Genomic DNA, 21,751 nt, shown 5'->3' with positions numbered 1-21,751 from the left:
TTGGACGCGCTCCTCTTCCTTCTCCTCCTCTTTCTTCTCCTCCCGTCGCCGCTGCCCTCTTCCTGTCGCGTATACGTACCGCGCCGTTTGTCTCTTCCTCTCCCGCCCTCTCCTTTCTCTCTCTCTCTCTCTATCTGTCTCTCTTTTTCTCTCTCCCTCCCGCGTAGAATCGACTCAGTCAACTCAGTGTATCGCGCGATTTTACGTGCTTCCGTACGTGTATTACGGACGGCATCGGACATCCAGGATGCAGGCCATCAAGTGCGTGGTCGTCGGCGACGGGTACGTAGCACGGCGGGAAACCACCGCGTCCGGGCTCGGGCGCGAGGGATCCGAGAGATCCGCCGCCCTCGGCCGGGCCCCGCGCGATCTCCGGACGCGCTCCGGACTGCTCCCTCGCCTCCTTGCGCGGGCGACCCCGTTTCTCGTCCGCGAGGCCACCACGCCCGTCGTGCGGGCACGTTCTCCCCGGCCCCTCGCGCGACGGGCCGTTCTCGTCGATGACGAGAGGCTCCGCCGACACGCGGCACGAGAACGCGCGGGCTCGGAGCGATTTGTCTGCTCGTGCGTCATGTCTTTCAAGAGAAGTGCTCCGAAAAATTGCTCGCGAGCGAATTTTCGGAGCAACTTGCGATTCGCGAATGAAAATTTCGCTCCTCGCGCAATGATTCGTCTAACGAGATGTTATGTAAAACGAATTCGGACTTGTACTCGGTTTTTTTCGCACGAGTAAATGAATGACTGTTATAATCGTTACGTTTCTCTGTTCCCCAGTGCGGTGGGTAAAACGTGCTTGTTGATCAGCTACACCACCAATGCATTTCCCGGAGAGTACATACCAACGGTGTTCGACAACTACTCCGCGAATGTGATGGTGGACGGTAAGCCGATCAATCTCGGCCTGTGGGACACGGCGGGACAGGAGGATTACGACAGACTACGGCCGTTGTCTTATCCACAAACTGACGTTTTTCTGATTTGCTTCTCGCTGGTGAACCCGGCGAGTTTTGAGAACGTGCGCGCCAAGTGGTATCCGGAAGTACGCCACCACTGTCCCGCCACTCCGATTATCTTAGTCGGCACTAAGCTGGATCTGCGCGAGGACAAGGAGACCATTGAGCGTTTGAAAGACAAGAAGCTAGCTCCCATTACTTACCCTCAGGTTTGTGACCTTCTGGTTACGTTGTTTTTCATAACGCTATTATAAAAAGACTTGGTATTTAAAACGATCATAGAGTATACTTGTAGATTAAAATGCGTATAGAGAGAATAGAGAAAGAGAGAGTATTAATGACTGAGAAATCAATGTTACATTTTTAGCTGCATAGGAACGGTATCGCAAGTTGTAAATGTCGAGAAAATTGATAAATAATACACGAGTGACAGTTTCGTTTGTTATATATAAATATTTAGAACGTTATTAATTCAATGCGTATCTCATTTACCGCAGGGTTTGGCAATGGCAAAGGAAATCGGTGCTGTCAAATACTTGGAATGCTCCGCCCTGACGCAGAAAGGCTTGAAGACTGTGTTCGACGAGGCGATACGCGCCGTGCTGTGCCCCGTTCTGCAAGTGAAGCCAAAGCGCAGATGTTTCCTTCTGTAATATTAAATGTATCCCTCTTTGCACGTTGGTACTGGAATGTGTTGAAAAAAGTGTCGCGTCGTCTCATCTCCGGTGTACCAAGCACCACAATCGATTCGATCGGGTGAATTACCGACTATTTGGAACCCCAGTTGTACCAGCCTACGTCAGCAAAGAGGCTGCGAAACATCTGCCAGCACATAAGCGCACAAACGTCAGTTCGGTATAAAATTTCCAGCGAGCAAAACAAAAGAGGGTTCACAGGGAATCGTGAATTCGAAATATTAAAATTTATTCTTATGTGGCCTCCAGCACATCCCGAAGGAGAGATAAATTACGGGGGAGGTTTCCTGCTGTCTACGCGAGCAAAACTTCCAGTCTGGACAGTCTGATGATGTTATAGGGCTATAAAATGCGAATCGACTGGATGTTCTAAGCGAAAGGAGTGTAAAAGAAGCCAAAATAACTGAACTAACCACTGTACAGTATACTAGAAGTACGTTATTAATATTACAATTAATAATTATATAATGAATGGTAAAAGAAAAAAAAGCAAATATTACCATATAATTGTATAAGCGTCCAAACACTGATTGTGTAACACTGATCAGTTTAATCAAAGAGGAAAACCATTTTATGCTATTTGCCATTGTACATTTTAGGTAGGACACGTATAGTTAACGCGTTTAAAATGGAAAAAAAAGACGAAAAAAAAAATCAGTAGTTTTCCTTATCGCGAAGGATTTCAATATGCATCGTGATATGAATTCAGAAAGAAAGAAAGAGAGAATATTTTTTAGAGATATGTGCGTAGAATACATGGCAAACCTGTTTGGACGATATTCATATAGATGTTCATTATAAATGTGAATAACGGTAACTCCACGCATATATACATTTCTCCAAGTACTTAGAGCAACCATAAGTATTTCTTTTGATTCCGAACGTTCAATGCAATATATATATTATTGGAAGCTTTAACGGAGCTTCGACAGAGTTGCTTTCACACGCAAAGAGAATTCGTTAGCCTCTGAAAAAATGCCGATCTGTTATTTTCGTAAAAAGTCCTAGGTTTGAGAAATTGTATATAAAATTTAATTGAAGGCGTTGGATGCGTTAATCGAATGCCATTCAATGTTCACTGTGCACGTCCTATATTTAATTCTGTTGAAACGCAATGGTTTAACAATATAGTTTCGCTACGAGGGTGAGTTTCTGAAAACGATAATTAATCGATAGACGCGCGAAAAAAAAATAAAATAAAAAACCTGATAGCTATATTTTCAAAGCGGAATCGGTAGCGCAGCGCGGCCGCATAACATGGCTTCCTTCTTCCACTAAATTGGTTAACATTATCGTAAATGTTACATACCGTAATTTAAGAAAAAGGGAAAAAAATAGCTAACTGTACAAGAGTTCTAGATGTATGTGATACAAGTATAAATGTCAAATCGAGTTTAACGATTTCTCTGCTTCGTGTTGTTCCGATCTTGCACGTTGTCTCTTGCGCGGTGATCTGTGATTAGTGTGCACAATGCATGTTCTTTCTCACAGGAATTACCGTGTCATCGGGCTGGAATTGAAAAGGGGGAAAAAACGAGTATAATGCCGCATTTAGAAAAAGAAAAACAGGATACGACTACTGAAGCAGAGGACGCGTGAACGTTTTGTATGCGCGAGAAAAACGAGAGACTGTTACCAGTACGGAAGAGAGAATGAATTTGAGAGTGAAGCATGAATGTGTAAGTATATAATGAGAGAGAGAGAGAGAGAGAGAGAGAGAGAGAGAGAGAATTCGCTATAACATAACAACTGTACATAAATGCTGAACTTCAAATGTATTCCTACTTATTACCACATATAGTATACGACTCTTACGTACGCGCGTATGCGTATATTGTAAGTGGTAATACGAGCCATATACATATATACATACATATATATATATATACATATATATATAAATAGATTATATATATGTATATGTATATAAAAGTCGCTGATCGAATCTAAATCGTTACTTGTTTTTTTATATATATATTATAAATATATATAAAACAAAACGCTGGGGAAGGGAGGGGAAGCTGGACCAAGACCTAACTAGACTCTCAATCATCGCAGATTCTACATTAATCTCTGTGCAATCTGTTTGAGAAAGAAATGAAGATTCGGTCCGTACGGAAAAAGAATCATAAAAACTATTGTAACTAAATATGCTTTATTAAATGGGTGTTTATTAAATTATTCTGCTAATTCCTTGGCGAGAGAAACAAATCTTCGGTACGGCACACATGTAACATTTTATTACGCGGCGGTGTCGAAAAACGTGTTGATCAGCGCCGATATCTGGTCGGGGGTGTACTTTATGTATTTCGCCGGATTCTTCGAGAACGACGTGCCGCGATACTTGTTGTGGAACGCGGTGTACAGCGGTACGATCGCCTCCTGCAATTCCTTCCTTAACTCCTCGCGCAGACATCTATCAGGCACCGAGTACGAACGCTGACACTTGGCCACTTCCTCTAGTTCTCGCGCGAAACCCAAGAACTTCTCCTTCACAGTTTTGGCGGCGAGATCTATGCGAGGGGGGGGGGGGGGAAACGCGTAACAGAAATTAATGCGACTAACGATAAGTCTAGATCCGTTAATTGTTGAAAAACTTCCGTGATTGTTTCAAAAAGTAGACTTAACAATACACGATATTATGAATGCGATCTAAACACGTGTATGTTTGCTATTTCTTTCTGTGACTTAAGAGGTATTTAGAATCTTACTTATAGCTTCGTTGAAAGCTTTTACGTTAAGGCACAAACCTGGCTCGTCTGCGAGATACGATCGGGCCTTGGCAAATGTCGTAGTAACGTAATTGTTTTTGTCTTTGCGAAGTAGATCGTGATATGTTTGTTCCGCACTTGGCTCGGCCAGTAAGAGCAGCTCCATAAGAGAACTTCGACAGAGAGCGTTAACCACGTAATTATGGTTATTCAGCCGAAATAAAGCTCGTAAAGCGAGATCGGAATAAGACGCGTCGCTTTTACTCACTAGCGCCAGATTCAATTGAGCAAGTACCTTTTCTGTAAAAAGACAAAACGACCCTCGGTCAAACCAACGATATTCCCACGATGATATTTCAGCCGCTTTAAATTAAATTACGGAGAAAAGCGGGCAATGAACTTACTGACGTATACACCGAGAACCGTTTTATGTACATTTTCCGGATCTTTTGAATATAACGCAGACTGATCTGTGAAAAGATTGCGTCGAAGAACGGCACCAGCCATGTCCGCGTATTCAGCCAGCTGTTCCAGAAAGACCAAGACGTTACTAGTTCCTTCCGCCACAGTACCGTCCTTTGGCAAACCCGCGCCGGATTCATTTCTCACGCATTCCGCGAACTCTTCCAGAGCTTTAGCACCCTGCAGAATTAAATAGTTCCATTATATTGGTTACGCATCTTTATTCTTAATTTACGACAAGTAGCCAAGCGCATAAAATAATAGTTATATACCGGTTTCTATCTGCAACAATTCATTCGTCATTGTATTGTATATTAATATTATATACGGTGCTACTATGTATTAATTAGTATCTTTTTAAAGTGAACGGTTCAATTTGCATATTGGAGTAATCTCTTTTAATACAAAAATGTGCCAAAATATCGCACATAGAACGATGCTCAAAATACGTAAAATCGTGGACTTTTTTTTTGTACAATGATTCATTTAATATATATGCGTCTTATCGCGGAAATATACGCCATTTACATCAACCGGAAGACACTGAGTCACGTTACTCAAGTTAGTCACGTTTTAATTATTTTAAATACTGGATGTTTTAACACGTTTGACGATAAACTCAAAGAGTACCAATGAAGTATCTGTCAGAAACCCCGATAATTTTTCGATCCTTTGTGAACCGATAAATCTTTCAAACCCTGATAATTTAAAACATTTGAACGTTAATTCAAAATTTTGCTAATTGAAATAAAAAATCTAAATCATACAGGGGCCACCTGAATGATCGGAGAATAAAAGCGACGAAACACATACGGTTGTATGTAACGTGTCGAGTACAGTTGCGAACTTGGAGCGGAGCGCGTAATCGCAACCTTCGACCGTTCTCTCGAGATCGGGCTTCAGCTCGCCGAGATGCTTCAGAATCGGGAAGACCACGAGGACGGCGGAGAAGTCGCGTCTCGCGATGCAACGTTTGGCGCGCGTGGCTATGCTGTCTCCGTCGTGCGCCACCAGGTCCATCGCGTCGCGCACGGTGGCCTCGAGCACTTGCGCCTGCAGGGAAGTCGGCAGGATTTTCGCGACCAGCGCGCGCTCGGCTTGTATGAGTTTGTGCAGGCCAGCCGCTAACAAGAGATAATTCTCCATCTCCTGCTCGTCGGGCGCCGCGTCCTCCATCGAGTACGGGGCGAGTTGCAACGTCGGCTTTCTGGACACCGAGTTCAGAGCCAGGTTCAGCCTCGTCGTTTGCGATGCCTTCAACAGCATCCTGTTGGCTTTGTCCAACGCGTGCTGCAGCCGCCGCGACGCTTTACGCCCCGCGTTCTCTTGGCCATCCAGAGAGTGTCGGTTGGCGAATTTCGCCCGCTACGGATAATATTTATGTCAGCGCAAATAATATCTAGAAGAACTACGTATTACTACTCGTTCATTTACAGGCATAGGACTTCCACCGTGGGTGCTACCACCGCTGGCGCTCCTCTGATGTTCCTTGAGCAGCAGCAGAGATCTCAGGAAAATGGCGGAACGTACGGAAGCGTACATCTTCGTGTGTCTACGGTGGCCCCTCTCCTCGAGCCATCCGGCGATCTTGAGCAAATCGCTCATGACGCTCTCGGGCAATTGGCACAGAGACTGCGGCGCATCCTCGCTGCTGGTGTCTTCGTCGGAGCCGATTAGATCCAGAAGCACAATGGGAAGGATCGGTCTACTTTGGCGATTGAGAATATCGTGGAATTCGGCATAAAGCGATTCTAGGCCGATCGAGAAGAGGCCCGTGACGTTTTGCAACTCGACGGAACTGGGATTGTTTTTCTGGAAGTATCGCTGAGCGTTGTACAATCGATTCATAGCCTCGAGGAAGCCGTCTAGACCACCGGGCCCGCTCGGCTCGGCGCGTACCACGGCTTCCACCTCTTGACACACGCCGTAGTATCCAATAGCGTGATCCAGCACGCTCAAAGTCCTCTCTATATCTGCGATACGAGAGCGAGGAAGAACGATAAGGAATTCTTAGCGAAGAAGATGGCTTTGAAACTTGAGAAATGATAATGCCATATGCGTACTGTGTTGCTGGGCCTGGAGATTCCCAGTCTCGTTGTAAACAGGAAGTATCGTACGGCGCAGCGTAGCTAAACGGTCTTCCAAGGAAGAGAGTATTCCTACAACCCCGCTCGTCAATCGCCGGCTGCGTTCCTCCGCCTCCTTCAGAGCCTCCAGAGCGGCGATCTCCGACTCCAGTTTGCATTGTATCTCGAATCGCCTCTCGGAGGTGTCGGCGCGGGTCGCGTGCATGTTTCTTCCACTGGTTTTCACACGTACAATAGGAAACGAGGTTAGTTGAGTAAGGCTAATCGAAAATATCTATTAGAGAGCCATGGGTGACCGTGATATCTTTGGCTGCCAGTATTATCTTCTACAGCCTAATGGAAGGCCCAAAAACTCCAGTTATCTGCAACGTACAGAGTCCAGAAAGAAAAAACAGATGAGTTACACACATTTATCAGTTTGAAATTATTATTTTTTAACTGTATTATCACCGATGTTGTCATATGATACTGATTTGACAGCTATCTGTTTGAGAGTCTCGTGTTACGTTCACATATCGGTTCTCAAAATTATTGTATCACTGATATACTAAAGAAAATATTTTTATCATATACCATCGACACACTCCCGTCTACATGTTCCCCGATAATTTTTATTTCAGATCCCTCGGCTGCTCCACAGCCGGAATTGGCAGAAATTCAAGTCACACAGTTTAGCCTCGTCGAGGTCGCCGACGAAACCTCCTTTAGCACTTAAGGGCCGATCCAGAGTGCAATAGTTGCATAACGGGGACCAGCCAATGCGCGGAACATGGCGGTGTTCCTTGGTCGCGTGATTGGTTCATTTTTCTATCGGCTAGGATTAATGCTCGCCTCACACATATGTATGTACATACATACATTCCGCTTCATATATGTTTTACGTCTGAAATTATTTGGACAATTGCACAATTGTGTGACACACGTGGGGTCTCTCAGAAAATTTAAGAAATAATTAATGCATTGATTATTAATTATTTTTTAAATTTATACAATATAAAAATATTTCATATATTATATGAATTATAGTGTATAATTTATAAATATTATATATAATTTAACATTCAGGGTCTTGCGCACAAAAAGGCAATAAACGATCGTAAACGTGGTCGAGTGTACCTAACGAGGGCACGCGTTTATAACGGCGACCTGTCGGCGGCGAAGTGGCAAGGAACCGAGAGTTTTTCTTCCCAGATCCACCCTTCGTAATTGAATAGCGGCGGATTATCGGATGATTGAACCGACCACCGAGGTATGTACGCGAGAACGGACCGATGTTGGGAGTAGGCTAATCGAGTTTACGGCCGCAACGTATAAATCGTCGGAAGCGCGTGAGGGGACGGAAGTTTGATCGATTGTTTGTTTATCGCGAGGTAATACGTTTAACACATTTTGCGCACGTCATTCTCTTTTTCCACGTCATTCGGACAAATTCACCCGGGCAAACGATCGCGCTCCTAAGCTACGTTGAAAATTTACGGAAATGAAAAAAATATTTAATACAATTACGTTGCGAGAGCCTATAAGCGTTTCTCCGTCGCTCCGAGACGCGCAGTTTTCGTCTGCTCGAAGTACATACGGATTACGGATTTGGCGGTCGAGGGGTCACAGGTCACACGGAGGTAATACGGCTTGTAAAGTGAAGTTCTTTCCAGGTAAATCTCGTCGCTTGTGTTCCTCGAGGGCCTCGTTGTTGCGTAGCTGCTGAGCGAACCGTCGGCATGATGGAGAAGCCAGTTTCGTCTGACATAGTCATCGTCGCGGGCAATTCTCATCCGGAGCTCGCCAACCTGATTGCAAAGTGAGCGACGAACAATGGAATGCGTGGAATGCAAACGTGAAAGCCGATCTGTTTTCGTGCGGCGGTATTTTGACGTGTCGATTACGATTGTTTTTCCAACATTACATACTCACGTCGACAGTAGACCTCCTCTTTCAAGGGGTTTCGTGTACATTCAAGACAAAAAAAAAAAAAAATTTCTTGAGTCAATAAATTGAAAAGAATAATTTCCAAACAGTTTGGAAAGTCATTGATTTAAAATTATTATAACTATGTTTTTTCTATTTTATTGTTGGCACATATATATATGAAACATATATTACTACAAATTGACAACACACAAATATTGAATTATTGGTTATTTAAATTCTAACTGCTATTAAACCGTCATTCTAACATATGTAAGTATAAAGTTGTACACAAGTATATAGGTTTTAAAGTTGTACATAAGTATATATAGTTTGCTGCTTATTACTAATTATGACTAAAGTTAAATGTCTAATACTATTTAAATCTATTTGACGAAGGAAAGGCAAAAGATATTTGCATGTTAGAATATTTTGTTTTATGTTTAAAGTCGTTTGGGAGTAAAGCCTGGTGGTTGCTCCGTGTACCATAAGTCAAATCGCGAGACAATGGTGGAAATAGGGGATTCCGTGCGCGGCAAGGACTTGTATATAATCCAAACCGGCTCGAAGGATGTAAACAATAACATAATGGAGCTTCTCATCATGGCCTACGCATGTAAGACGTCATCGGCCAAAAACATCGTCGGGGTGATTCCGTATCTACCTTATTCCAAGCAGTGCAAAATGCGCAAGCGCGGTTGCATAGTGTCCAAGCTCTTGGCAAAGATGCTATGCACCAGCGGCCTAACTCATATTATCACCATGGACCTCCACCAGAAAGAAATCCAAGGATTCTTTGATGTTCCCGTGGATAATCTCAGAGCTAGTCCATTCCTTCTGCAGTACATTCAAGAATCCGTATGTAACAAGATTAACCAGATTAACGCACCTATCACTGTAAACTATTAATTACAGTTATTATGTTATAAAACTTGTCTTGGATTATATAATAGCGATTTATTTTAAGCGACCCCGGTGTCTTGAATTGAAAATACAGATTTTCCTTTTTTGATAATATCGCGGAATCATATCTTTAATAAGATATTTAAATGTTACTCCAGATGTATGTGTTTTATTTTATATCGTGCATTTTTTAAATATAAATTGTATCTTCTCTTTGTCAGATTCCCGATTACCATAATTCTGTGATCGTTGCAAGAAATCCAGGTAGTGCGAAGAAAGCGACTAGCTATGCTGAAAGGCTGCGACTGGGAATCGCAGTGATTCACGGAGAACAAAGAGAAGCTGAATCCGACATGAACGACGGTCGCTATTCGCCACCTGCCCTAGCAATGGCCGCGCGTACGATGGAAGTTGGCGTGGGTGTGCCTTTACATCCAGCGAAGGAAAAGCCACCTATAAGCGTTGTCGGGGATGTCGGGGGACGCATCGCTATTATGGTGGTGGGTAAAGTGGTTATATTGCGTTCATATACGCTGTATGAGCTACGATTTGGCGAGAGAAATGAATTTGCAGGACGACATGATAGATGATGTACAGTCGTACGTAGCAGCTGCCGAGGCACTTAAAGAGAGAGGAGCTTACAAAATATATGTCTTAGCTACACATGGTTTGCTTAGCTCAGACGCGCCTAGGCTCCTCGAGGAATCCCCGATCGACGAGGTAATACATCAATAAGTAATGAATTTTAGACTGATAAAAAAAAGCTTTCTGTTAAATTTTTTTTAGGTCGTTGTAACCAATACAGTTCCCCACGATGTGCAGAAGATGCAATGCCCGAAAATCAAGACTGTCGACATTAGCGTTCTTTTAGCGGAGGCAATTCGACGTATACACAATAAGGAGTCGATGTCGTATCTGTTTAAAAATGTAACTTTGGAAGATTAGAAACTAGACGATTATTACACATGAAAAGTTACAACTTGAGCATGAATAAATGACGATTGAAAGTCGCGAAAAATTCAATGCCGGGGACCATGTCCAGAATACATATCCGTCTCTTAATTTTCTACACTATTTTTATATTTCCCCAACTTGTGAAATAATAGTGGACGTATAAACTAGACCCTTGCGTTCATCGGTGAAGATAATCGGCCGAATGTCTTTATGTACATGTTTCTTTGTAGTCACCTTTTCTCCATAGTACATATTAGATTAATATAAAATAGCCAATTGTAAGCGTATTCGGATACGAAATATAGTCATTGCATATAATAGATACTGTACAATTTTGGAACTCTGTAAAGTCAGTATAGACGTGCATTCTATGCTTACCAGTGATCTAGCGCTAGTTTTATTGTATGATTAAAAGTGTATTTTAGATCAAGACATAATAAATATATTTCAAGATATATAAAGATTTTTCTGTAAAAAAATATTTTAGTTATATTAAATAAGAAAAACGGGTATTTACGGAAAACGTGAAAATTTATAACGGCGACGATTTCGTCAAAAGAGACCGCAGATTATATAGGGAAGATCAATCCGCGAGAGTGTGTTGTCATGGAGACACATACAGTGTTTAAATCGATATATTTTCCTCTGTATTCCAAAGTTCGTATAAAGAATTTGTACTCTTATGATATTTATTATCTTGATTCTAAGAAAGAAATCCATTTCAGATAAATATGGCTTTGGATCTCGAATTAAGTAAGATTGTCGTTTCGTTGCAAGCGGACGAGAAGAATCGTCGCAGACAGGCGTTAGAGGAAATATTGAAAAACACATCTCGGGAGGAAATATCGGGGAGGCCGGACGATCTAGTTAAAATATGGGAAAGTGTACACAGATTTCTAGTTAGAATCATGAACGATAGTACGGAGACGTGCCGAGATCTAACTGTAGGGATACTGACAATATTTCTGGAAGCTCTGCCGCCCGACGACAAGCACATAATCTACATTTTACCGATAATGTCAAGACGACTGGGCATGCGGGAACTGATCGAACCGTCGGAAGAAGTGCGACTGAAATGCGTCTCTCTTTTACGACTGATAATTCTGAAGTACAAGGATTTGTTGGTGCCGTATATTCAGGACGTGACAGGAATATTGGCACGCACCGTCACGGATAATTATCCGAATGTAAAGAAGGAGAGCTGCAGATGTATATCCGACTACGCAAAGACTTTATCGAGACATTTCTATTCGCAATCGGAGTATTTAATAAAACCTATTCTGGGCAATTTTACGCATCAACACTACAGAGTTCGGCTCGCCGCGGTTGAAGCGATAGGCGATGCGATTCAGTATGGAAATAGCAAGTCGATGGAAGAAGTGGCGACTCCTTTGGCACAGAGGCTCTTTGACCAAAGTGGGATTGTCAGGGAAGGTACGTTTCTCTCAAATAAATATTTTGCAATTTTTATCTTCAATTCTTTTACTTGATTTTGTATAGTTATATCGAATCTGTAGATATAATTGTATTGAACTTTTTAAAGCTGTAATTGAAGTCTCCGGCCGTTGGTTGGTACAGCTACCTGACAGATACGGCTGGTGGCACAGACTTCTTCCCCTGATCATGACGGGGTTGCACGACGAACTTGCGGAGATACGTGCGAAAGCGGCAGATATGTGGGACGCTGCGGGAAAATTGTATATGGAGGAAAACGAAAACGACGAGAAGTTGAAGGATAAGATGGACTTTCTCGCGGAAGACCCGGAGCATTATCCTCTAGAGGGTAAGTTATTTTTAAATAGTTACGGACAGTCTACGCGTCATATTGAAAGTCAAGCTACGTAAGATCGTCATTTCTAGTTTCCAGGCCGAACTTGGGATGTCGCGTGATCGCGCAGCAAAATTTATGCAAGCTCATTAGCGGTATCAGCGCCGAACTTGGAGATTGGTTGCCAGATATACGTGTGCGTTCCGCGCAATTACTCTGTGTACTGATATTGAATGTCGAGGAGAACGTTACGCAACATATTGAAAAGCTCCTGCCGCCTATGTATCGGTAAGACTTACTTTTCATTACTCCCTGGAAATTAGATAGAAAATTCAGAGGTAGATTATCTCTTACCAAAATCATTTTACTTTTATCAAGATTCTTATTGACAAAAATTGTTCACTTGTGAAAAAATCTAATTACAGCGCTTGCAATGACGAGGATAAGAGGGTCATCGGTTGCGTGGAAACTGCGGCGCGATATCTGGGCTACTTCGTGCAACCCAAGATCTACTGCCACTTGGTGCTTCCCACTCTGGACGAGTCTCCGACAACCGGACACTTGCGTGTCTTCGCGGCGATTATTAGCGGTAGCGAACGGAGGGCTCTGTCGCAACAGCTGAACGAGATTGCGAACTTCTTGCAACAGCCGGATATCTGTCAGAGTAAAAAGAGCAACTATCAACGGCAGATACTGTCCTGCTGTAATTCCCTTCTCGTAGTTTGCAAAGAGGTCCGAATATATGATTCTTTCCTCATTATACGCACATTTATTACATTTATTCGCATTTAATCAAAAACTTTGTTCTTCATTGACTTAATTCTTAGATCTAACAGCGTATTGTAATGCACAGGACTGCGTGGCAGTTACGCAAGCTTTATTCACCGTAATATTCACCACGTACGCGATGAGCGCGGAGCCTTCCATTCGTGAGGAAGCAGACAGACTCTTGGAGGTACTCGTCGGTATAAACTCGCTAAAAGACATCGAGGAACTTTTCTACAATCACGCGAGACCGCTGATAATGTCGATTAGCGATGATTGCTCATCGTGGACGGTTTACAGCGCGGAATCGCAAATTTTCTGCGCTTGTCTAAGCCGCGCTGGAGTCGCCATGTCGCGTAATATGGACCTTACGTTACCGATCTTCGAGAAAACCACGAGCAAGGACGCCGATCCCGAGCTGAAGCTGCGACACTTTATTCTGCTTTCGGAGTACTTTCTGAACAATCAGAATTTACATCGTCATATCGAGGATCCGCATAGATTCGTGAGCACGATTGTCGAGCGATCGATCGTGCCCGGGCTCATTTGGGCCGCTGGCAGAGCAGCCGAGGCTATTCGCACGGCCGCCGTTTGCTGCCTCTGCGCCGTTCTACAGAACAAGATAATTAATCCCGACGAGAAAGATGAAATTAACGAAGCGGAGTTATCCGCGAACGAGAAAAACGAGAAATCTAGAGCGTCCATCACGGCGGAGCAGTTCCCGTCCATCTTCGACGAGATCGTGCCCGTACTGGTCAGCCTGGTGGACGATAAGGCGAAGAAGACTCGGCTGTACTCCATGCGTGCCATTTGTTTGTTAGTGACGATTGGACAGAGGCTGTCCTGTCTGAACGACGCGCATATCCATCGCACGTATCCGGTGATCCTGAAGAGACTCGACGACGGCTGCGACGACGTTCGCTACGCCGCGGTGGAGGCACTCGTGGACGTGTGGAGCGTCGCGTCAGAAGATTACGACACTGTCGTCAGCAGGTGTCACGTCGATGCCCTGTATACGACGATGATTATTCACCTGGACGATCCGGAGCCTTGCTTCCAAGAGATAATGTTGGGTAATGGTCAATAGCTTTTCGTCCTTTCAGCCTTTTCAACGATAATTCGAGTCATAATTTTTAATTAATTAATCGATGTAACGCGACTCTTTAATATACTTTGATATCAGTGCGGTTTTTTTTTAGTACAGTTTTAATATTATTTTCTTTTTTTTTCAGACGCATTAAAGCGCGTCGCGAGGATCTATCCCGAGCTGCTGCATCAAAAGCTGCACGGCTGCCGGCCGAATTTCAGGAACAAAGCGGGAGTAGACGCGCTCTTGGAATATTGCCAGGGTATATTCAAACAAGATTGAATTCTCAAGCCGACAGTTCTGTAACCCGATAGAATCGTTTGTCTTTTAACAGATATAAGTTAGGTGTATATTTTTACGAGAGGTACGAGTTTTTTTTTATCATACATGTTGAACCAGTTAAAAGCATCGACTCTCTTAAATACAACAATAATAAATATGACGCCGTAAGACGTTTGGTCCCACTTTGGTACGGCAAGTCGGAAATAATTAAACTCTTTTCTTTCTCTGTCAATTTTCTGTGTAGGATTTATCTTCAACTTATACAAGATATATAACTGAAAGTGAGCTTTTATTCATATCAAATTCGTACAAGATTCGATAGTTCGGAAATAGGACAGTTAAAATAAATCTGGGAAATGAACCTGGAAAGAGAAAGGTCGCCGGACCAATTTTACCAGGTAGCGCAAGTCAAAAGTTTAGCGCCATATTGCCGGCACGAGAATCGATATCGCGTTCTCGACTTGGGGGAAAAAAAAATGGATTCATCATCATGCGGTAAACGCGATCTCCGCGTGAAAGATCTCGGGCCGCAAATAACGGCGATCTTTCCCATGGACAGCTGGATACGCGGAGACGCGTCCGCGAAGAGGCTCGCGCGACGTAACCTTCATCCGAACGCGCTACGCGCCTTACTTCACGCGGCACGCGGCCGCAGGAAGTACCCGCTACCCGCCCTTCCGTGCGCGCCGCCATGTTGCCCGTGTCTTCCGCTCGGCGAAGCGCGAGACGGAGGGGCGGATTAACAATCTGCCGTGCCGTCAGTGCCGTCTGCCGATAATCCGGTGCGGATTCCCGCGAGACGCGAGGGCCGGTCGTACTGTCGTAAAAACCGCCTGTCACGAGCCGAGTCAAAGGGAGCCGACGGTAAGTGTTCGCGGTCAGTGCCGAGACACCTGGGGCGTAGAGAGATCCACCGTCGTCTCGGCGTCCTCCTCTCCGGCCGGAGTTTGTCCAGCGGGAGTCCGTCTCCCGGAGGGAGGGAGAGAGAGAGAAAAAGTGCGTGCTCCTCTCCGAGTTCCGACTTCGACGGGCTTCCCGTTTCTCGGAGCTGTCGTCTTTCAGCCGCGCCGTATATCGCGTCTTCCGCGATGGCCCCGAGACGGGAAAAGAGGAAAAGACATGAAATAATTCGCTCCCGAATCGAGCGAGGTGTCGGAACCGGTTTTGGAACATTTTGGAGTCTCGGAGCCCCGAGGCTCGGATTACACGCCAGGGAGCGACGAGCGCTCTTCTCGACGCCTCGGGCGGCCTCGCGCGAGTTTTCGTTCGCGAATCGGGCGAGAAGCGTGAAAAGAAAGATGAGAGAGAGAGGAAGGGAGAAAGTAAGAGAGAGCATAACAAAAAAGGAACTTCTCGGCTAATCGCTTTACTCCGGATGCGCTTTCATTATCTGCACCTTAGCTGCACCTTCCGTATTCGGGACGAAGCGAGTACAACGTTCTTCGTTCCCCTCGCGATCGAACTTGTGCTATTTTTTTTTTTTTACTCTTCTCTTCTCCCTCTCTCTCACGCGTTATTACATATCTATTTTATTTAAAAATGTGGAAGGTGTAACGTAGCGCAACTAACGAGGAACAAATCTCGAGGTTCACGGAGAAAAGTAGGGAGGTGCAGAAAGTGTGAGATTCGTTCGATTTTTATCGATTTTCCTTTTCTATTTCATTTCAAACGTCAAAAAGTGCGACACGCTGCAGCTGCGAGGACCTCCCCCTTTTTTTCTTTAATCTCTTTTTTTATGTCCGATTGTGCATCCATTATCCACTTTATTTCAAGTGCATGAAAGTGTAGATCGGCACAGACGTCCTCTTGCTCCGCGAGCGTACACCCGTCTCGTTCCGAGGTGCAAAAGGTGCAGGCGGCAGATTGAAGGATCTTCCGCTGGTTTCTGTCATTACGCGCGGCCGTCCGATCGATTTCTTTCTCTCTCTCTCTCTCTCTCACACACTCTCACCTCCCTCGGAACTTTCTATAAATATTCTGCCGATATACGCGATGTGAGATGTGATACGCGCGCGCTTTTCCGCCCCGCTCAGCCTCGCTGTTCCGTCGCGATCCGTCACGAGACGTGCCGCCGTTGCCGAATCCTCGGAGTTTCCACAGAGCGGATAGCAGATTCCGCGTTCGCGCGATAACACGCGTCCCCTCACCCTTTCCTCCCTCTGTCTCTCTTTCTTCGCAAGTCTTTTTACATATATATCTTTCCTGGTTTGAACGTGTAGCGATGTCTGACCCTACGGGTGATCATGCAGATGCGTTGGACGCCGAGGAGCCGGACGTGGAGTCCAGTTACAAGCCTCCGCCGGAGAAGTCCATCGAGCAGATCCTGGAGGCGGACAAGGAGGACGAGAGTCTGCGCAAGTATAAGGAGACGCTTCTCGGGGAAGCTAAGTCCGGCGGTATCGTAGTAGGTGGGCATTCACTTTCATAAACTTAAAGCGTAAAATTTGTTTGCATCTATCGTCGTTACTGGGTGTAATTTTCTAGTTTCGCGAAAATTTGACTCCACAATTTTTCTCGCAAATTTTATCCAAATGGATTGTAAAAATCCATAAGAATCCTGTATAATTTATATATGTACACATATCTGTACCTTCGAGGTAAAGAATTGTAAAGAATTGTATCTCTATTATTGTAAATTTGGAGAAAACAGAATTTAAAGTTTATTATTTTTGTGAAAATTTCCAATACGACTTTTTCTAAACATTCTATCTTAGTAATAATGGTAAACATAAGATTTTTTAGCATTATACAATTTGAGCTCCTGATATATTGGAAAAAGTAAATTAACTCTCTCCATTTTGATAAAATTGGAGATACAATTCTTTATCTCTAAGGTTCAGATATATATATATATAGATTTATTTTTCATAACATTAAAGAAAATCTATTTTTCCTTTCCATTTATGTGTCATTGAAAAATTTTCATACGGCAATTCTATTCAAAATGTAGAAAAAAGATAATTGGCTCTCTCTGCAATATACAGTAGGAGTGACGTGACATTTTAAATAATTACACGATTCTCGTAGATCCTAACGATCCTAGAAAGGTAATAGTGAAGAAATTGGCGCTATGCGTCGCCGATCGGCCGGACATGGAGCTGGACTTGACCGGCGATTTATCACAGCTGAAGAAACAGACGTTTATCATCAAGGAAGGCGTGAGCTATAGAATCAGGATCGACTTTATTGTGCAACGGGAGATCGTGCATGGATTAAAATACGTACAAAAAACTTATCGCCTTGGCGTACCTGGTACGTACTCTTTACTTCTCGCTGTTCCGTGTCTGACGTAACGACGTAACTCGCGATCAATTATAATAAATTCGATTTCTTGTGTGTTAACGCTTCTAATGCAAATTAGGAGTTACGGGTAAATGGAATAGCCAATAGTTCGACCGTGTAGAGTATGACAGGGCTTTATATCTATGATTTTTCGTTGCAGTTGACAAAATGACGCATATGGTAGGCTCGTATCCTCCTAAAACAGAAATACAGTCCTACACCACTCCAGCTGAGGATGCACCGGCCGGCGTCGTCGCGCGGGGCTCTTACAGCGTCAGTTCTCTCTTCACAGACGACGACAAGCACGAGCACCTCAAGTGGGAGTGGGCGTTCGAGATCAAGAAGGATTGGAAAGACTAAAGGTTGTCCAGAGCTCCATTTAGAACACGGAAATCGGAGAGACGATAATTTACAATTCCTAGCCTTACTACACTTCGCGAGTAATGATTAAGGACGTAAAATGCCAAAACACAGAGTTGGATGGATGATTTTTAATATCCTTTAGTTATGGTCGACACGCGTTGCCATAACACGTGCTTATACATATTTTACGTAATAAAGGAGAAAGAGAATATAATCGGTATTTATTAAGTTTTCTTCGTAATTGATTAGATATTCGATTATAGAAATAGTATTCGAGAATTACGAAGTACACACACACACACATACACACACACACACACCTACATATATATATACAACACACCATATTTTAATCAGTACAAGCAGACGGCAGTAGTAAAATGATTTAAGCGACACATGATGTGACAAACCGGTATTCCCGGACAATTTAGATGCGTATAGCGAGTGAAATTTACAGTGAACGTTACAGCCAACAGCGTTGATCTATTATATATATATATATATATATATAATTACTTATTAAAAGTAAACAGTGCTCTATAAAGTATTTAGATATTTGTACAACATGGTTTTCGGAGGGCAATCAGACTCTGCTCAAATATTTTGTACGTTTATCACATATTTGTCACTTTCTACAGTGCATAAAATTATATATGCTCTATCTACTATTTAAAAAAAAAACTGGTGAGAGGGGTTACAAAGAAAAGCTATAACGCTTCTGTTCTTTACTTCCACAGATATTGAGATATTTGTAAAAATGCAATAACTTTCGCGCTCTGAAAGATTTTACACAAACTGCGTATATCATAATGTATATTTTAATTACAGTAATTACTCTCGCAAGCGAAATAGATTCTAACTAGATTTCTCGTGAAACAACGCACCTCTTCCAGTTTTCACAGAGATTCTTATCGGATAACGATGTAAATCCTACATGTGTGTTTCGCGTATTGAAAGTTCCGACAACCATGTTTCTTCGCGGAGAGTATATCGTAGCGAATGTGTTAATCTCGCAATGCAATTAGAATTGTTGAGATAACCCTAATCATCCCAGAAACGCGCACGTCACATCGTCAGCTGATCCGTGTATAAAAAAAAACAAAACAAAAAAGTGTGTATAACGTACGGCCATACAGTGTTAGAGTGTGTGGTGTTTTTTCGATAGTCACGCAACGGTCGATCGTATAGGCTAGGCATTGCCGTGCATTTGTATAATAATCGAGCGACGACGTGAAAAGAAGAATATATTAGAATAAACGTTTTGTACCTTTGTTACGAGCTTCGCGAGAGAAACAAATAGATCGAGAATAGTTACCTCATTGGAGAAAGTGGGACGCAAAGTATATCGATATACGCCTAGATAAAATCGAGCCGTCTCGGATTTTCTTTTCCCATTCAGATTTCAAGTCGTCATATTTTTTCCATTTACGCGTGACCATAGTCGCGTTCCGATTGTGCCCTCACGATAGTGTCTTATATCACCCCCAGCTTTCCTTCACCGCTTTCCTTTTTTTTTTTTAATGCATTCGTACCTCGTAAATGAAGAGAGAGAGAGAGAAAGAGTACGCGTCTTGGAGATGCCTGGGATTAATTGAACTTGAGATTTGTGTGTACTTCATCGTGCTTTGTATACCATGTGTATTCATTTGTTATTATATAGCGCAATATACCTATTATTGTATGTACGCGGCGAATGCGATGATTGTATAGCAAAATATACAAGTTATGTCAATACTCCCCCTCGCCTCTGTTTGCCTGTCGATGTTCCGCTCGTAGTTTTACACGCGGCTTTTTTTCTTCTCTCGCCGAATCATACCGTTGAGAATTTTTGGAAAAATCGAACGATCGTCAAACCCGCGATACAAAAATTAAACGTGATTTGTTCGAAACGAGACACGTATCTTCGTATGAAAATATGTTTTATTTTTAGGAGTTATATATATATATATATATATATATATATATATATATATATATATAACCGATCGATACTCGATGCGACGTCCTCGGGTCTTCTATAAATATCTCTTAGAGCAAATTGGGATTGTCGATATCGTACATATCGCGTTTTACGTGGATTAGATTTACACAGTTCGTTCCATGCCACCTGTATTTTGCAATAAAATGCTGAAGAATCGAGGACATGCTTGCGAAATCGGGGTCTGACGAAATATATTTAAAAAAATAATAATAATAAGCTAAAGGAAACTTAATGTCTCGCTGTGTGTTTCAGGGAAGCGAGACCAGACTCCGTGTGTTCTCGCCGCGGTATCTCGCTTTGTAATTTAAATGTCTCGTTCGAGCATATTTGTATATATGTTTATCTCGTAAACGTATAGCTGCAGATACCGATCTCGTTCATTCGGATTCGCTTTCCCGAGATGTTTACACCCGCCTGAAATCGTACATGGATTCGCAATGGGTATTCGTCGCCGCCGGCGATGTCTATTGCGACCGCGACAACTCGGCCACGGTCACGGTCTACTCTCCGTCGCTTCTCTCTCTCTCTCTCTCTCTCTCTCTCTCTCTCTCTCTCTCTCTCTCTCTCTCTCACTCACTCACGCGCGAGCGTGCATTCTCTCTGCCGGTCAGCGAACTCTCAAGCCAACGCGTTCTCGCACCCATCGGGCGATGCGTGCACGGCGTTTGCGCGCCGAAGAACGTCGCGAAACGACACGACGAACGGCGCGCAGCTGTGGAGGATCCGCGGAAAGTGAAAAATCAATCTGCGCCCTTCCCTCTCTCTCTCTCTCTTTGTTTATCTCTCGTAACGAGTACGCCGTTTTTGCATGCCGTGTTCCGCGCACGCAAAAGATGTATGTACGAGCGGCGGATGTTTGGAGGTGATCGAGGTGATCCTCTCGCTTTCCCGGATACATCCTGCGCGAATACGATCAGACAGTGTCCTTGTTAAGAGCTCACTCGCTACCTTCCAAAACGAATGACGAATTTGATGTAATCTCAAGTTCATTTTAATCAAGAATATCAAGATCTTGTTATTCATTAATTTAATTTAGTATTAATTTCTTGTCTATTTATTTATCGCATCTGCGGCTCGAATTCTTTTCACGTCTTAATTTATGTAACGATATTTTATTCCGTCTTCTCCCTCTTCGCCGGATCTTTCTAACAATATAATAATTTATATATTACACTGTTTTATTGTTGCGTAAGGATTCGGGGTATGTTAATTAATGCGATTAGAGTTGGAGTTTTAGCCCGATCTCATTTTTCAAGATTGTCTCGAAATGTTGCATGGTTTTTATCGACTGAATGAAATCTTAGAGCCCAAGGACCAGGCTCGGGACAATCTTGAACATAAGATAGGGCTACAATTAGTACGAGTGCCGTTCGGGGATAGGAAGGAAAGGGAAGACACATTAAACCTTTCCGGGATTTCGAGGGCATCGGGAAAATCGAAGGACTCGCGCAGGGTGTGGCGTCCTGCGCGCATATTCGATCGGAGACCACCATAACGTTAACGTAGCCATCGGCGTACGCTACACTGTTAAATTCGTAGTGTCAAATTATACT

General features: G+C 43.3%; 5 protein-coding genes across 7 annotated transcripts; 4 read left to right on the top strand and 1 right to left on the bottom strand.

Annotated features, from left to right (window-relative positions):
- Positions 1 to 36: 36 nt before the first annotated feature.
- Positions 37 to 4,173, top strand: Rac1 (ras-related protein Rac1). Its single transcript, XM_077420250.1, has 3 exons — positions 37 to 282; positions 775 to 1,162; positions 1,451 to 4,173. The coding sequence occupies exons 1-3, from the start codon at positions 248 to 250 to the stop codon at positions 1,604 to 1,606; spliced, it is 579 nt and encodes a 192-aa protein (XP_077276376.1). The 5' UTR covers positions 37 to 247; the 3' UTR covers positions 1,607 to 4,173.
- On the bottom strand, positions 3,787 to 7,624 carry Exo70 (exocyst complex component 7). 2 transcript variants are annotated; one of them, XM_077420234.1, is made up of 7 exons: positions 7,482 to 7,624; positions 6,885 to 7,270; positions 6,256 to 6,794; positions 5,635 to 6,186; positions 4,764 to 5,001; positions 4,399 to 4,659; positions 3,787 to 4,161 (listed from the first exon to the last, which is right to left on the bottom strand). In XM_077420234.1, exons 2-7 carry the CDS (start codon positions 7,111 to 7,113, stop codon positions 3,890 to 3,892), a joined length of 2,091 nt encoding a protein of 696 aa, XP_077276360.1. In that variant the 5' UTR covers positions 7,114 to 7,270; positions 7,482 to 7,624; the 3' UTR covers positions 3,787 to 3,889. The 2 variants fall into 2 exon arrangements, with proteins under 2 accessions (XP_077276360.1, XP_077276361.1); XM_077420235.1 differs by having other exon boundaries at positions 7,359 to 7,500.
- LOC143905098 (phosphoribosyl pyrophosphate synthase-associated protein 2) lies at positions 7,610 to 11,131 on the top strand. 2 transcript variants are annotated; one of them, XM_077420247.1, is made up of 7 exons: positions 7,610 to 7,750; positions 7,974 to 8,157; positions 8,561 to 8,706; positions 9,263 to 9,671; positions 9,938 to 10,216; positions 10,290 to 10,436; positions 10,503 to 11,131. In XM_077420247.1, exons 2-7 carry the CDS (start codon positions 8,137 to 8,139, stop codon positions 10,659 to 10,661), a joined length of 1,161 nt encoding a protein of 386 aa, XP_077276373.1. In that variant the 5' UTR covers positions 7,610 to 7,750; positions 7,974 to 8,136; the 3' UTR covers positions 10,662 to 11,131. The 2 variants fall into 2 exon arrangements, with proteins under 2 accessions (XP_077276373.1, XP_077276374.1); XM_077420248.1 differs by lacking the exons at positions 7,610 to 7,750; positions 7,974 to 8,157; positions 8,561 to 8,706 and adding an exon at positions 8,335 to 8,527.
- Positions 11,132 to 11,159: 28 nt separating this feature from the next.
- On the top strand, positions 11,160 to 15,035 carry LOC143905091 (dynein axonemal assembly factor 5-like). The gene is made up of 7 exons (XM_077420231.1): positions 11,160 to 11,327; positions 11,396 to 12,104; positions 12,214 to 12,453; positions 12,531 to 12,726; positions 12,864 to 13,170; positions 13,292 to 14,276; positions 14,436 to 15,035. The coding sequence occupies exons 1-7, from the start codon at positions 11,277 to 11,279 to the stop codon at positions 14,570 to 14,572; spliced, it is 2,625 nt and encodes an 874-aa protein (XP_077276357.1). The 5' UTR covers positions 11,160 to 11,276; the 3' UTR covers positions 14,573 to 15,035.
- A 154-nt stretch (positions 15,036 to 15,189) lies between these two features.
- On the top strand, positions 15,190 to 19,951 carry LOC143905099 (rho GDP-dissociation inhibitor 1-like). The gene is made up of 4 exons (XM_077420249.1): positions 15,190 to 15,436; positions 16,792 to 16,980; positions 17,600 to 17,824; positions 18,015 to 19,951. The coding sequence occupies exons 2-4, from the start codon at positions 16,794 to 16,796 to the stop codon at positions 18,212 to 18,214; spliced, it is 612 nt and encodes a 203-aa protein (XP_077276375.1). The 5' UTR covers positions 15,190 to 15,436; positions 16,792 to 16,793; the 3' UTR covers positions 18,215 to 19,951.
- The last annotated feature ends 1,800 nt before the right edge of the window (positions 19,952 to 21,751 follow it).

The sequence above is a fragment of the Temnothorax americanus genome, unplaced genomic scaffold (genome assembly GCF_048541705.1).
Source record: "Temnothorax americanus isolate GAGA-0224 unplaced genomic scaffold, ASM4854170v1 Scaffold6, whole genome shotgun sequence".
Taxonomy (NCBI): Eukaryota; Metazoa; Arthropoda; class Insecta; order Hymenoptera; family Formicidae; genus Temnothorax; species Temnothorax americanus.
Note: the sequence above shows the minus strand (reverse complement) of the source record. Positions and strands in the feature narration are given on the sequence as shown.